Below are 14951 nucleotides of genomic sequence, written 5' to 3' on the forward strand. Positions count from 1 at the left end.
ATGCTGAGCTTCAGGAGTGCGAGGCAGTGAGAGGTGAAACCATGGTTTTCTTGTATATGGTTTGAGGAATGGCCCAAATTGTGCAACTGTGTACCATGGAAAAGAAGAAAAATAAGTCTTTTTTCATCAGTACTTTTTTAGCTGTATTAGCTCAAAGGTTTTTAACATTAATATTGGTAAATAAATATTTGACATAGTTTCATTCTGTTACAGACATTGTGCCAATTTTGACTTCAACTGTGATTGAGTGTCACCGAGCAGGATTGAAAAACTCAGCCTTCAGTTTTGCTGCTATGTTGATGAGACCTGAGTATCGGTGTAAAATAGATCCTAAATATAAAAAGAAAATTGAAACTGTGGTCAGGTGAGTGATGTTAATCAAATGCACGCAATCACCTGTCAAGGCTTTATTTGCAATGCTCTTTTTGCTCATAAAGCCTATAGGCTGTTTTCATATTTTTTCACTGTCTTTTATTTGAAAGGCTAAGAACCATTTCCCACCCTTCTCTGAGAATTAAAGACTTCCCTTGAATGCAGTAAGCCTTAAATTCAATGTGTATGTAAAATGCTTCCTAACCAGCAGTAACTTTTCCATCTTGTCCATACAGACACAAGTGCAGCCCTACAGGTTTAGTTGGTGTCTAGTTGAGAATCCACAGCCAAACTGTTGGCTACTACAGCAGCAGCATTGTGCTCTTCTATGATTTAGACTACTGACTAAATGGCTAAGATAAAAAAGAATGGGATGGCAAATAAAATATATGAATTTTTGACATTTTCTTCCTTATCTGAAGTTTTGTTTTGGTAGATCCTAGCCAATGTTTTCTGCCAGAGGAGGAAGCATAGGTAACTGTAAAACAGCAGGGCACGCATATATAACACTTTCTCATTTATTGTACTAGTCTCTAACCAAGGCTCAGGGACTTGCTGAGCTCATATGGGTGGTTCAGGTATTTATTTATTAAGTCTCTAAGCTCTCCATGAGCTTATCCAATCTCTCTGCTTAAAGCCATGTAAATTTTTAATGACAGGTGACTCCTACAACAAGAAGTTCCATTATGTCAAGACTGGTCTCTAGCTGGTTTAAGGTGATGCCTCATAGTTTTCCTCTTAGGAGAGATCTACCCTTTTCTGTGTTATTCATGATTTTAAACACCTCTGTATTTTATTTATTTCCCTTCTGTCAGTTAAGTATTTTCAGGACCTGAAGAGTCTCAGCTTACATAGCTGTTTTATGGATACTGATTTTTATGTCATTTCTCTGAAACTCTTACAGCCTTTTTGGAGGCAGTTAGAAGCTGTATAATCCTACCAGAAAGCCAGTTTTTTGTTACTCCTGTTCTTTGTGGTGCTGCCACAGAAAAACTCTGAAACAAAGAAACCACAGCTTTATAGTCAATACGTATAGACCCTGAGTTTTGAAATCTTTCAAAGTATTAGGATCTGTTACAGCTTTTAAAAGATGGTGTTTTTTCTAATTAAATGGAAAATGACCTATTTCCGAGTTGACATAATTGTGATGAAGCTTGGGTGATAGTTAAAAGGAAGGAGCTGATAGAATGTAAAATAGCAGCTGGAAGCTAAGCAAGTAACTCAGAGGAAAAACACTTGCTAAGTATCAAAGGCATTGTAAAAGAGCTTTGTTAAGTTCAAACAGCCTGAGGGTTTTATTCACAGCTGTATCTGTGTTTTAGACGTCGAGACACTACTGAGACAGAAGAGCCAACAACAGCCTGTCCCTACTGTGCTTTCCAGCTCCCAGAGTGTGAACTTCTGTGTCCCAGCTGTAAAAACAACCTTCCATACTGCATTGCAACTGTGAGTGTCTGCTGTGCTTCCTGCAGTGTGACAGTAAAGGCAAAGCTGCTTTCCCTTCTAAAAATAAGTTCATTTGAACATCTTTAGTTTGCTAGTGGATCCAGGCTAGGTGGTGTTATGCATTTATGGGTTTTTCTAATGTGTTACCAAATTTCTTTTTGTCTTTGGCTATCACAGTGTCCTCACTTGCCACCTACAAATAGCAGGCATTTGAGGGTCCCAGTAAAACTAGGAAGGCATTTTGGGAGACTTCAGCTTCCCGAGAAGGCAGGTGGAGCACCAGGAATCCCCAGCACACACATTTGGTGCAGTTGGTGCACTTGGGAGAACAGACAGGATTGTGCTGCTGGTGCCTTCCCAGCTCAGCCCTTTGCCTAGGTGCTCTAGTGCTCAGAGAACTAACATAAGTCCCCCTCTCCTTTTCCATGTACAGGAGCTTGTGGAGGGCACAGTCCTCCTCCCCTAAGCTCCAGGCTGGCAAGACTTCAAATTAAAAAAAAAAAATTAAAAACTAAACCAATCAACTAAACACAAAAACCCCAACAAAACTTCAAAAATCTGTTTTAGGGAAATTTAAGCACATCTAAAGTTAATGGTTCAGCCAGTGACCTCAGCATTTCTTACATTACTGATCCTTACAGAAATGAGAAGTTCTAACATCTTTTGTTTCTTTAGAGCGTACTGAAAAGGTAGGGATGGCATAGATTCCTGGTGGAAGTTACTGTACAGCTACTGTATAACTAACAGTTTTTATTGGGTTCGTGTGAATTGTCATACTAAAATTGCAGAAGAAAAAGACAACTTACTTGAACAGGGAACAAATGTTAGAGTTAACATTCTTTATTAAAACTAAAGAATTAAGTCTTAAAAAAAAATTAATATCCATTATGTGGGGGTCTTTTTGCTCTACTGGTTTAGCAGAATGACAGGTATACTTTAGAAGTAATATCTTCAGGAAAGCAAAGGATTTTAAATATAATTTTATGAGCCAAACACAATGGACATGTTACTACATGTTACACAGTATTTATTTAGGCCCCATCTTGGCCTTAGTTTATGTCACAGGTGTTTGTAATATTATTAACACTGTGGCATTTTCAAATATCTAATAAGAGTCAGTGTCTGCTGCTGCATAGCCTATTAGAGCATAAATCTCTTAGTATAGTTCAAGGTGCTATTGTGTTTTTACAGTATTGAAAACATACATACAAATTCCTTCTATGAAAAGTAAACTAGTTAAACTGTAGCAAAAAAAAGAAAAAGTAGAGTAAAGAGGCAAAGGCCAGGCAGGCTCACAAACTTAGTGTTGAATGCGACCTGCTGTGCTCAGGTGCCGTGGCTTTGGTGGCATTTTTGGTATGTCATATACAATACCAAAAAAGCCAGCAGATATAGGTACAGCTCTGGATACAGATCTACAGATAGCATTCTAGAATTGCCAAACTGAAAGAATTCTAAACACTGTAATTCAATTCATTTTTAGATTTCCATTTTTAAAAGAGGAATGCAAATGATAATGGAAACACTGCACCTCTTTGAGAGCTCCTTTTCTAGTTACAGAATTGACACAGTAATCCAACTACAGTAACACTACTATGGGGCTTTTAATTCAAGACCTTAGAACTCAGTAGCTGAGACTTTTTCACAATAACAGGTCCAAAAGTAAATGCTCACTGTACTTGGGCAGCACTTGCCCCTTCATTACCTGCAGTTTTTGTGTGCAGGGTCGGCACATGGTACGTGATGACTGGACAGTTTGCCCACACTGTGACTTTCCTGCCCTCTACTCAGAATTCAAAAAGTAAGTTGGGATTTTTTTTTCTGTTGCAGTATTCCAATGTTTGTTCGTATTTTAGCAGCAAATGGGTCATTTGGTACTAAAAACATGTAACAGCTGGGCTGGGTGGAAGAGGAATCCCTCTTACTTGGTCGTTGCACCTAAGACACTCACAAAACATTGCTTCAAAGTTGACCAAATGATGTGGTAAGATAAAGAATTGGGCCAGTAATGCAGGGCTCCAACAGGAACAGTAATGAAGATGGATGGTGAGCTTGTGTAAGGTCTCGGCTCTGTCCAGGAAGAAGGCCTCATATGGGGGCAGGGCAGGAACACTAGCACACTAGCAATCCCCAAAACAAAATGCACATAGAATTAGGTACAGACTAAGACAGCAATAATTTTTTGTCCCTGATAATCACATGTGGCAATGGGATTGGATAACTCTGTTCCAATGTCAGGAACTCTGAAGCTGTTAAAACCTCCTCTGTTACATGTTTAAATGCTGCAAACAGCAGCAGCCTTCCTGGTGCGGTGTTAGTTCTCAAATGTTGGAAACAAACCAGCCTTTGCTCCATGTAGACAGAAGCAGCCATTGCTCTGTCCCGCACTTGCTACATAGCACTGGTCAGAACTCTGCTCTAGGCTTTGTGCCTTGGGCCCAGCTTCCTTTGAAAAATATTAGAATTAGCTTTTGACCAATTACCCTTCCTTTAAAACAGCATGTTACAGACTGAAAACATGTGTCCCATGTGTTCTGAAAGGATTAACATTGTTGATCTTATGAAAATAACTGATTGCACAGAGTACCTCAAACTAGAAGATGAGGATCATTAAATTCAGGTATGTCCTACAGTACTTTTTACTTAACAGGGCTCATTCCAGAAGACAAGAGTTTTTCCCAGTAAGGAATCTTAAGCCTGGGTCAACACCTCAGGTAACTTGAGACCCAGTTCTGCCACCTATTTGCCCTCAGGCATGCAAACACCAGTAGGTTTTCCTACTGCAACTAACCTGGTTGTTAAATTGGGCTTAAACTCGGTTTACCCCTATGACCACATTAACATCCAGAGGATGTTCTGGTTTGGAACATGTTCCTGAATACCAGGTGTGCTGGAGTAGCACAGAAAACAGTGTGAAGATCCCCGCATCATCCAAACTTCTACAGATCTATCAACAAGGGTTTAAGTGCAGGGAGAGCAAGAGGGGTACTAACTGGAAGGAGCAAATCTAAAATGCAGGTTACAGGATCTCAACATGCCTATTTAACAATCAATCCCAGGATAATAGCAACAAGTTGATAACAGCCTGAAATACTTCAAAGAATGGTATAGACAGAGCCATGCTCTCAAACACTTAGATTCAGGACTTTGTTTTTTTAAAAAATCTGGTAACTGAAGATGAGTTAACCATCGTCCTCAGTAATGTTGACATTTCAAGGCAGATTTACTAGTGTGAACAGCTTATGTGAAAATGCAGCTGTGGGTTAGAGTAGTGCACCTAAGTTCTTTTGGGAAATTTTTAGTTGATTTTATTTTTCCTGATCTGCTATCACAGTGTATCTCAGAATATGATTAACCACCTCTGCTTATTTTCAGAGCTGCCTGTGTTGGCTGGCAAGCAGCAAGGAAAACTCTATTACTACATCACACATCTTTTCCCCACAAAGGCCTGATAACAACTCTGTCACTTCTATTTTGTGATATCTGTAACTATTTAGCTTTTGATAAATTTTGTACTTTGGTTTATTGTAGTAATAAAACTGATTGATAATTCTTTCAAACAAAATCTGCATTTTATCTGCACCAAAGACGAACCACGGGGCCATCTTTTTATGTGAGTGGCAGGAAGAACCACTTCCCTACTGTTTTCTTTTTCAGTATCAGTTCTGAACTGTTACGACTATTTTCAATTAAACATTTCTTACTCTTTAATTATTCCTTTCTGGTTTTGATTAAAGATATAACTTGTACAAGTACAGGCTAGTCAAGTTTTGGAACTAAATACCTCACTGCTTTTCTGTGTCTTTACCTGAACAAAAGGGAAGTTACAGGAAAAGAGAAATGCCACATCATGTACATGAAGGAAAGACAAAACTGTGGAGTAAAGGAAGGAGACAGGACAGAACACTCCATGAACTTAACCAAAGCTTTAAAAGAGTTCTGTGAAACATTTTATTGTAATTTTATGTGCTGCTTAATTTCTATAATGTACAAATAGGCCATTTATATATGGGGTTTTTGCATCGTGTACTATTTACAAGGCTTCACCACATAATGTCAGGGGATTTATATTAAAAAAAAAAATGTAGTGAAGTCCTAGGAAGACTCAGCAGAAATGCCAGGTAACTAAGCATGACATTTTCAGCATGTTCATGCACCTGGTGGCTGTTGCACAAAAACAGTTATAGCTTGTAACATGTACCATGTCAAGAGTAAGCACAGCAGGACATCGTGTAAGCACAAGAGCTACAGCACCTCTACAAGAGGAGCATTTTCAACGCACTGGTTCTGCTTTCTCAGTTGCAGCACTGGATCTGTTTCATGTTCTTGCCAGAAGTTAGATAAGCAAAGCTGTGTCCAAAGCAAGATTTTACTCTAAATGTCTTGTTTTCTCTTTTCTTTTCCCTTCTTTTTTTGTTGTTTCTTCATTTTTCTCTCTTTTTGTCAGCTTGGAGGACTTCACCTTTTTTTGCTACAAACAGAAATATACAGTTTAAAATCCAACTGCAATTTGACAAAAGTTTCAGTCTAACTGTAGTCAGTGTTAAGGAAAAAGCCACCTCTTCCCCTCCCCTTTCAGGTGTGAAGTTTCTAAATGCCATGGAGAGTACAGGCTACAATATTCAGTCTTACGGGCTGACCACAGTTCCCCATTTGGTGATACCTACCAAAGGTATTACTAGAATTGTCATCTGTGGTAAACACAGGCACAGGCCTGTGGCTGCTCCTTGCCACTGGCACCATCCTCACCAACACTTAAAATATTACTAAGTTTTGGAATTGAATGCAGAACTCATAGATTTGGAGTGATATCTCACTTTGGTCCAACCTAAGACAATGACTGGAAGTAACTTAGACTTTTCCACACTACCACCAGTTAAAAATTCAGAAGGTGAGAGATTATATATTTAATATCTACTACGATTTTTTTCTTAATTCATTCAGATGATGTTAAAAGTCACAGAAAGGTAACTAAAAACAAAAAAAGTCCCAGCACTTCAGTGGGGTCATTTAATACTGAGGAAATCAAATCACCTTAATCATTGCATCACTGTCAACAGTATCTTGCTCATCCTCATCAGACTGCATCTCTTCCACATTCAAGTCTTCGCTCAGATCTAAAGTCACTGCAGATCCCGACTGCCTTTTAGATGCCTTGACTGAACTAAGTGAATATGGAGTCAGATGTGCCTCTTTGTTGTAGGCACGTGTCAAAGCTGCTTTGACCTGTCAGGGTGGAAGAAAGGAAACTGAGCATCAGTTTAGGAACTGTAGATTGTAAGCTAACCAACTTACCTGGAGATTCCATATCAAGTTTCCTTTGGAAAGATGGACCAAAGATACATAGAAGGGGACACTCTCAAAAGGACACAAAAAGCATTTAAGAGCTGTATGGTGAAGGCTCATTTTAAGTAAGTCCCACATAATCCTCAAATAAAATGTGCACCTTCAGATGCTTCTTGCTTAGGCTTGCAATAATTTCAGCACTGTTGTTCTGCTACCACCTAAGTCACAAGTCTGCTACAATCCAAGTCACACCAGAGCCCCTTTCAGCTGCACCGTACACCTGCCAGACTAAGCAGCATTTTCAGACCAGGGGTAAACACCTGATAGTAGTGTAGGTTTAGTTACGATTCTTTTCTTTCCCTGAGCACCTGACCAGGATGAGGGAGATCATAGTTTGTAACAGCAACTTGAGCTTAAGGTCACCGTGTACCAGGTGAGGGTCCCAACCACTGGAGTGGAGTAGCTGGGCAGTGGAGGAGCAGCACATGAAGCACCCCAGGTCTGGCAGTTCTGTCTAACAGGACTGTGAAAGGTGCAACCTGCGAGGCAGCCTCTGAATGCAGTGCCTGCTCTATAACCCAGGCAGCTGTGTGTCCCTCCTCCTTCCAGGATGGTAAGAATGGCAGGGCTGTGCCTCAAGGGCACAGACCTTACAGCCAGAGCTTGCTTGTAGAAAGGTACCAGCTTTCCCTGTCCTTCCTGTGTTCCACTTCTATATCCACCAAGACGCAACTGACTCCCAGTAATACTTTACAGCAGGAACAAAAAGTGAAAGACTCCTGAGTGAAGCACAGCCTGATTATGTTTTAGGACTTACCCCGACCTTTTAGTGGTATGTTTGACAGCTGATTCACAAAGCCTACTACCAATTACAGTTAAGCTGGTGCACCAACTTCAGCCTTTCCAAAGCACATCCATACTGTAACGATTATTCTAGGATTTCTTTTTTAAGATACAGAAGAAAACTAAAAAATTCACTGGTGAATTTTACCTTGGAATCCAGCTTTGAAAAAGGACTGGGTTTGCCTCCCCACATGCTTATTTCCATGATATTTTCAACATCTTCTTTCATCAAGCAGTAGGAGTCCATAAATGTTATAGCTTGTTGTACACCATCTGCTCCAAAGTCTTTCAAGGGCTGGACAAGTGCATCCCGCAAATATGACAAATATTCCATATTTACTGTCCTCTTGCATGTCTGAGTTCTTTTTCAAATTGAAAATAAAGTACTGAGTAAGTGAATCTGTCCAACCACCACCACTGACTTCTAAAGACAAGAACAAGTAGGTAAGAAGGCCCTCAGCAAATCAACAATCAGCTGCCTTAAGATCAAAATGCAAGCTGTACTGTGCCATTCCTTTTGCCATACCTGCACTAGGGATAACCAATGCAAGGTATTTGAACACCAAACAGCTGGGGGAAACACATCCCTAACTGAGAAACAACTTTGGGGGAAAAACAAAAAAGGCAAGGTACTTCTGATTATACTAATAGTGTTTCCAGCTTGACTGTTGTTCAAATTAAGCACTGAGAAAAGTGTCACCAACAACACAGGAGCACGTTCACAGAACACATGAACGCGTCACTTGTATGCACCAAGCACAGCAAGGAATTGATGGTAGGTAATGAACTGCACGAGAAAGAACTGTATCAGAGGAATGTCAGTACTACCTGAGACTCATGTGCATTGCCAGTTCTTGAATGATACGATCATGTTTGCCTGTGGATGAAAATTTCCCCAGCCAGATGGGAAAGACAGGAAACTGGGACATGTAACCTCTCATCAGCTCCCCGGGGAGAACGCTGGCATAAATAGCCTGAAAAAGTAACACACATGCCAAACCCAAATCACACTGAAGTCTCATGGACACCATGACACACTGCCCTGCAGTGCACTGTCCCCAAGAAAGAGGGGCAGTCAACACAGGGCCACAGTGGAAACAGCTTATTTTAAGAGAACTCTCTCAATTGCTTGTTTCTGTTCAATCCCTCTTGGGTTACAGCTTCACCTCTTGTACCACCCTGTTCGTTACCATGATCTAAAATACCTGTGTAATTATCTGGGTTTCAAAACCCAGAAAAAAAACCCAAATATGGCCTTTTCTCATGTCCAGTTTAGAGTGCAGTCAGACAAATAGCTGACTTCACACAAACAATTGCTGTGATCTCCAGCACACAGACATGGTAAAGGAGACATTTCCAAAGAACACTGCAAATCTACATCAAGTCAGCTAGCTAAATTTCTAAGCAATTCAGCTCTTTGGACCTGTACCAGGCAGGGGGGTGACCTAGACGACTTCCAGAGGTACCTTCCAATTTCACCTACAATGCATTCTCTGATGCCAGTCATAATCCTTTAAGCACAAGTCCCATCAGTGTTTCAGTGAGCATTAAAAGAAGCACAGTGACCAAGCTTCAGTCCTCTGTATTTTGGGACAAATCCTGCCCTGGTGAGAGGAAGGACAGAGCAGGCTTGTAACTGCACAAGTGATACATACCATGTGCTTCTATGCCTTGTGACAGTCCAACTTTTCAAAGTTTCAGAAGACTTCATTCCATGTTGCAGCATGAGCTCAACAACATGGCTATGGCAAACTCTTCTGATGACCAGTGGAACAGAGAATACCACATGAAGTATGAACTATACAGATCATATACTGAAAAACCAATTTCCACAGAACCATCTTTAACCCTGGACACTCCTTAAAGGACATAAAATAAGCGTTAAGTGCTCACCTGTGTTGGAAGAAGATTCCAGTTCTGCTTGCTACGAATCTGCTTGTCCACTATATCACCATCACATATACTATCAGCTGCTCTACTCAAGAGCACCAAGTGCTTTTTTAAATTACCTCTAGAAAAAAAATGAAGTTGACTGTATTACAAAGCAGAAATGTGCAGATAGGTTTTAGTCTGCTTTGACTCCCTGACACAAAAGCCTATGTCAGTTTAGGGCTTGGAGTAACTCACCCAGCAGCAGCCGGTTTCACATGCACGTAGTTCTCTTGTACAAAGAGAGGAGCTAGCGAATAATCATGGAAGAAAAGATCTGATTTGTCTATAAGAGACATACGAACAGCCTCCTCTCCAGTAGCAAAAACCTTCCGGACAACATCGAAAGGGCCCTAAATAAACGATATTTCAAGAAGTCAGCAGCTAGAACGTCAACACAAAAAAACACAGCACAGTATCAACAAAATTAGTATCCAGGAGCATCTTGACTCATCCGTACAAGCTCCATATTCAGTATTTCCACCCTAGAACTTCACCAGTTTAAAGAACTGTGTTTTACTTTTGATATTAAGAGAATTATCTCCTAAACAGAGGACAAAGGATGAGAAGTATGAGCTTCGTAATTACATCTTACGTAAGACACCAGTACATCAAAATATATACTCAGTCCTTGATATACTACTCTTCAACTATTTGTGGCAAATGTGATAGCACTTGGCATCTAGGCTTTAGTTCTGTGCTTCAGTTCAAAAGATGCTCATAAAAGCCTAGCAACGATATCAGAATATGACAGTAAAAGCCAAACCAGTATTTGACACTTACCAATTTGATGTCCTTTTTGGCTCTGCTGGCATCTGTTTTAGCCTCATCATAAGTCAATGATTTATCTCTTGCACACCACATATTAAGATTATGTAAAACCTGAAGAAAAAAAATTAAAATACTGTTCAAATACTTTGAAGTCAATATACATAATCTGCTATCTGAACAGTCACTGATGCTGAATGGGTACTGACCTGTCTGATGTCGTGGTTTGCTGCCAGGATTATCTCTTGCATAGCAGGTGGGGGAATTTTTAAACCTTCTTTAAATGCAATAGACATCATGGCACCCTGTAATCACAATTGAGAAACTGTCACTAGAGAATTCCTACGAACTCTTCCCCCAGCAGAACATACTGACACGTCTATAAAAGAGCAGTACATATTTTTCTAAATTTTTAAAGCACATACAGCTCAAATTTTCTCTCATAAACCAAGATTTACCACTGGTGCAAAAAAGAGCATGTTCATTTAGAAAAACCCATTTTGGACATATTTTTAAGACAGGCATCTAAAATCCAAAAGGCTTTGGGAAGAAGAACTCAGACAATTAATTCCAAAAAGCAATTACTCACCGAGATGATCCATTAAGTGGTGTATCCAATTCTGAATAAACTCTGCCACATAAAAACTGAAGTTACTGATGGTAATTCAGTGCAGTCCATAAAGCCACAACCTGCTTACCTTGATCTGTTCTAGACGAGGTCTCTGAAAACGAAGATCCAAGCAGTAGTGGACCAAGGAGCGGATTTTAGGATGGTTGCGATCATTGCACATACAAATGATGGGTATCTTCGTGTGTCGGATCAAAGCAATCAGCTCCTGTAATTTAAACACATTACAATTACATCAGATAATCTGGATAATAAGAATTATTAGAATGTCATACCAAGCAGCATTAGTCCCTGCCTTAAATCAGATCTTTGACAGATTCCAGGTCCATAACACTCCTCCTGCTGCAATCACATTTCTACACAGTGCAAACCTAGCCCCCTTGCCTACTGTTTTCACTTGCTGTTCTATTCAGCTGCAAGAGATCTGCCGCCTACCCGCTTCCACTGTCTACTTCCAGCAATCATGTTTGGAACTTCCTTCAAGAAGCAATGAAGACCAATAGCCCAGAGTAGAGGTGTCCGCCTGCAGAACTAGACTAATTTCTCCACAGGCCAGTTTGACCTGGCTTATGCCCAGAAGGAGCACACAGCTTTCTGGCTGCACCCTGCCACAAAGAATGAAGAAGCAGAAAGTAAAAAGATCAGCTCATCCCTGCTCCAAGAGCTCAACCCTGAGGCTTCCATCATTTTTAGGCTTGCCAGAACAAACTTTGCCAGCTCTAATGAAGGTGAAATTCAGTTCAGTTTCATATTCCTGCAATGAGAACACCTGCATCTGAGCCAAAAATCTGTATGGCCTTCACTGTCAAAGTACTGCATGTAACCATAGGAAATCCTCAGGAGCTAAAACTGGAGCTACTAAAGAGAACAAAGGATGCTGCTGCCTATGCCACACATCAGTTACTTCAGTGTTACTGCCTATGCAAAAGAGCAACAGTCCCAGCCAGATTAATGAACCTCCCACTGCAGGTAGCTGTCACCTTAGAGGTACCTTAGGATAAATGTACCTGTTCTAAAATGCACACACTCAAGTTCATCACTCCAGGCTTCTACACAAGTATCCTTTTTCCCCCCTCTGCCAGTGCACAATTCTGACACAAAGACAGGCTTCTAAAACACATCAGACTGTACTCTGCAGAGAGTTTGTTTATGGACCATGGGTTGAGGACAGTAGAGTGGCTTGACTATTTTGTCCTATATATGGTGCTCTTGGCAATGGCATTAGCTAGGAACTACAGTGGCTTCACCTGAATCCCTCCTCTGTCTTCATTGCCTGCCATACCATCCACTTCATCCATGATCAATACATGTTTCCCGCTAACTGATGAGGATGCACCTGAAAATGAATATGGATAAGAAAATGAGATGGGAATAAAGGAGTCTTGCTTGGAGTTTTACCCAATGCTAAGTAAGGTAACCCCACCCTAGGCAACTAAGGTGGTGGCTCTGCCACTTGATCACATGAGTCTATGTTCACAGACCAGACTATAACCTCATGTCATCTTCTTAGAAACAAGACCCATGGAACAGAGGAGCAACTGCAGAGTTCCTGACTAGCTTGTACGGATTAACAACTCATTCTACGAATACCAGGACTTAATTCTAAATTGAAGAAGAAATATAACAGCTTACTACAAGAACCCATCCCTATTAGAGCGGAGTCCCTCCACCTGACAAGCAAGGTAAATTCCTAACACAGTTGTGTAATAAGGAAGCTCTGTCTTTCCTGTAACCAAACTCCTAATATAATAAAGATCTCCTTCAAACAACAGACGCACCAGAATAGAAGTCTTTGATGCTGGTGTTGTTAAGTGATTCAGCAACTACTTCCTTTAGACTGTTCTTGCTGCGAGTGTCACTGGCATTCAGCTCCACGTAGCTATACCCCAGTTCCTGGTCCAAACACAAACCACACAAAAAGTGAGAACACAGATCAGTGAAAAATCATACAGATTTGATTCCTTTCTCGCCTTATACTCCTTTTCTCTGGCACTCCAAAAATATTTATAACCATATGTGGAACAGATAGGCCCCAAAGAGATTATTTTTTTTTGTTGTTTGTTTTTGTGGTGGGGTTTTTTGGTTGTGTTTTTTGGTTTGTTTGTTTTTGGTTTGGGTTTTTTGGTTGGTTGTTGGGGATTTTTTTGTTTGGTTGGTTTTAGTTTTGTTTTAATTGAGGGGAATGGGGAAGCATTGAAGTCAGTGGCACGTACTAAGTTTTGGAAGATGAACGGAACTGCCAGCAGGGATAGAAACAGAGCTAGGAGTCAAGGCCGGCTAAATTCCATGCTCCATATTTCCAGCTGCATAACAAAGAAACATACCACATGGCTCTGAAAGCTGCAGGAAAGAGAAGCTTTTAACTATTTAACCAATAGGAGACACATGGCTCCCCTAGCAGCACTAACATTTCAGTCAGTCCCTGACACAACTAATGCCAGCTGTTCCTTTATCAGCAAACTCTCCTGCAAGAGGCAGCCAGAACACAGAGAAATGCTCTGCAGAGTCCTGAGGCAGCTGAGAGCAAGCCAGGCAGGAAACCAGAAACAGAAAAGACCATGCTTTGAGAAAAAAATGAGCCCAAGACAGCACATTCCCCTTTTCTAAAGTTCTAGGTGTAGCATCAACTTGTTGCCACAAAGCTCCAAGGCATGTGGGAGGGAGGACAAGGGCAGGTTGTACTGTACTCAATACAACCAATTTCTAAATTCAGATTTAGAAATGGACACACAGCCCTGTCAATTTCTCTCGCCCTAAAGCAGTATTTCAATTTAGAAATCTGGGAAATATATCTGTTAGATATATATAAACTGTGACCTTAGGCTTTCAAAAAGCTTGCCAGAATTTGACTCCCACTAAATTTAGTGCAAATATCCTCCGACTTGCAGAAGTAGTGCTGAATGCTCAGTTTTGGAAAACTATCTCCAATTGTTCAACATACTGTGATATGCTTCCTCTCAATGTAACAAAGAAATGCAGCCAGCCATTGGTGTACCTTCTCACCTCAGAGCTGATAAAGGTATCTAAACAGCCACATACTTTCACCTGTAACCCTGTTCTGAGCAGGTGCAACTTGGCTGAGAGCAGACTCTGGTCATTCAGAGCACACCCACATGCACACTGTATCTGTATCCAGGTACAGAATTAATATGTAACACAGAAATGCTGGGAACAACCATTACTATGAACTCACCTTACAAACCAAAGCAGCTGTAGTAGTTTTACCAACTCCAGGTGGACCAGAAAGTAAAGCTGCTTTAAAACTTGTCCCATCATCTTTGCTTCCAGTTTTACTGGGTTTTACTATTAAAAAAAAGATTTCAGGTTTTACCTAGGTATGTAATTATAAAACAAACTGCATGCTTCTAGAGGTATCAAGCATCATTGGAATTTTTCCTCATTTAAGGCCTGGTAAGAACATCCAAAGATGCATACACAGCTGCATCATAACCACTTTGGGAAAAGCAGCTTAAAACAGCCCACAGTTTATGATTTGGAGTGATTTTTGAACTGAAAAATACTAAAAAGTGCTATAAATGTAATACAATTATTTCAGCACTTTCCTCACAACCATATCATATACATAAAAAACCAAAACCACCACCAAACCCACACACCACCACAAACAAATTAAGCCAAACCCCAAACACACCACACACAAAAACCCCACTACCACCCA

The 14951-nt window shown here is 40.5% G+C and overlaps 2 protein-coding genes across 2 annotated transcripts in view; one reads left to right on the top strand and one right to left on the bottom strand.

Annotated features, from left to right (window-relative positions):
• Positions 1-5573, top strand: part of WDR19 (WD repeat domain 19) — a 39391-nt gene extending 33818 nt beyond the window's left edge. The window contains exons 33-37 of the mRNA XM_017744483.1: positions 214-364; positions 1695-1818; positions 3543-3619; positions 4318-4438; positions 5194-5573. Coding sequence (XP_017599972.1) covers positions 214-364; positions 1695-1818; positions 3543-3619; positions 4318-4432 — 467 coding nt within the window. The 3' untranslated portion in view covers positions 4433-4438; positions 5194-5573. The remainder of the gene's footprint in view (positions 1-213; positions 365-1694; positions 1819-3542; positions 3620-4317; positions 4439-5193) is intronic.
• Positions 5574-5745: 172 nt separating this feature from the next.
• Positions 5746-14951, bottom strand: part of RFC1 (replication factor C subunit 1) — a 29788-nt gene continuing 20582 nt past the window's right edge. The window contains exons 13-24 of the mRNA XM_017744290.1: positions 14466-14575; positions 13051-13165; positions 12520-12608; positions 11343-11480; positions 10854-10949; positions 10660-10758; positions 10075-10229; positions 9841-9958; positions 8776-8921; positions 8096-8309; positions 6853-7044; positions 5746-6289 (exon numbers count right to left, since the gene is read on the bottom strand). Coding sequence (XP_017599779.1) covers positions 6188-6289; positions 6853-7044; positions 8096-8309; positions 8776-8921; positions 9841-9958; positions 10075-10229; positions 10660-10758; positions 10854-10949; positions 11343-11480; positions 12520-12608; positions 13051-13165; positions 14466-14575 — 1574 coding nt within the window. The 3' untranslated portion in view covers positions 5746-6187. The remainder of the gene's footprint in view (positions 6290-6852; positions 7045-8095; positions 8310-8775; positions 8922-9840; positions 9959-10074; positions 10230-10659; positions 10759-10853; positions 10950-11342; positions 11481-12519; positions 12609-13050; positions 13166-14465; positions 14576-14951) is intronic.

The sequence above is a fragment of the Corvus brachyrhynchos genome, unplaced genomic scaffold (genome assembly GCF_000691975.1).
Source record: "Corvus brachyrhynchos isolate BGI_N302 unplaced genomic scaffold, ASM69197v1 scaffold17, whole genome shotgun sequence".
NCBI lineage: Eukaryota > Metazoa > Chordata > Aves > Passeriformes > Corvidae > Corvus > Corvus brachyrhynchos.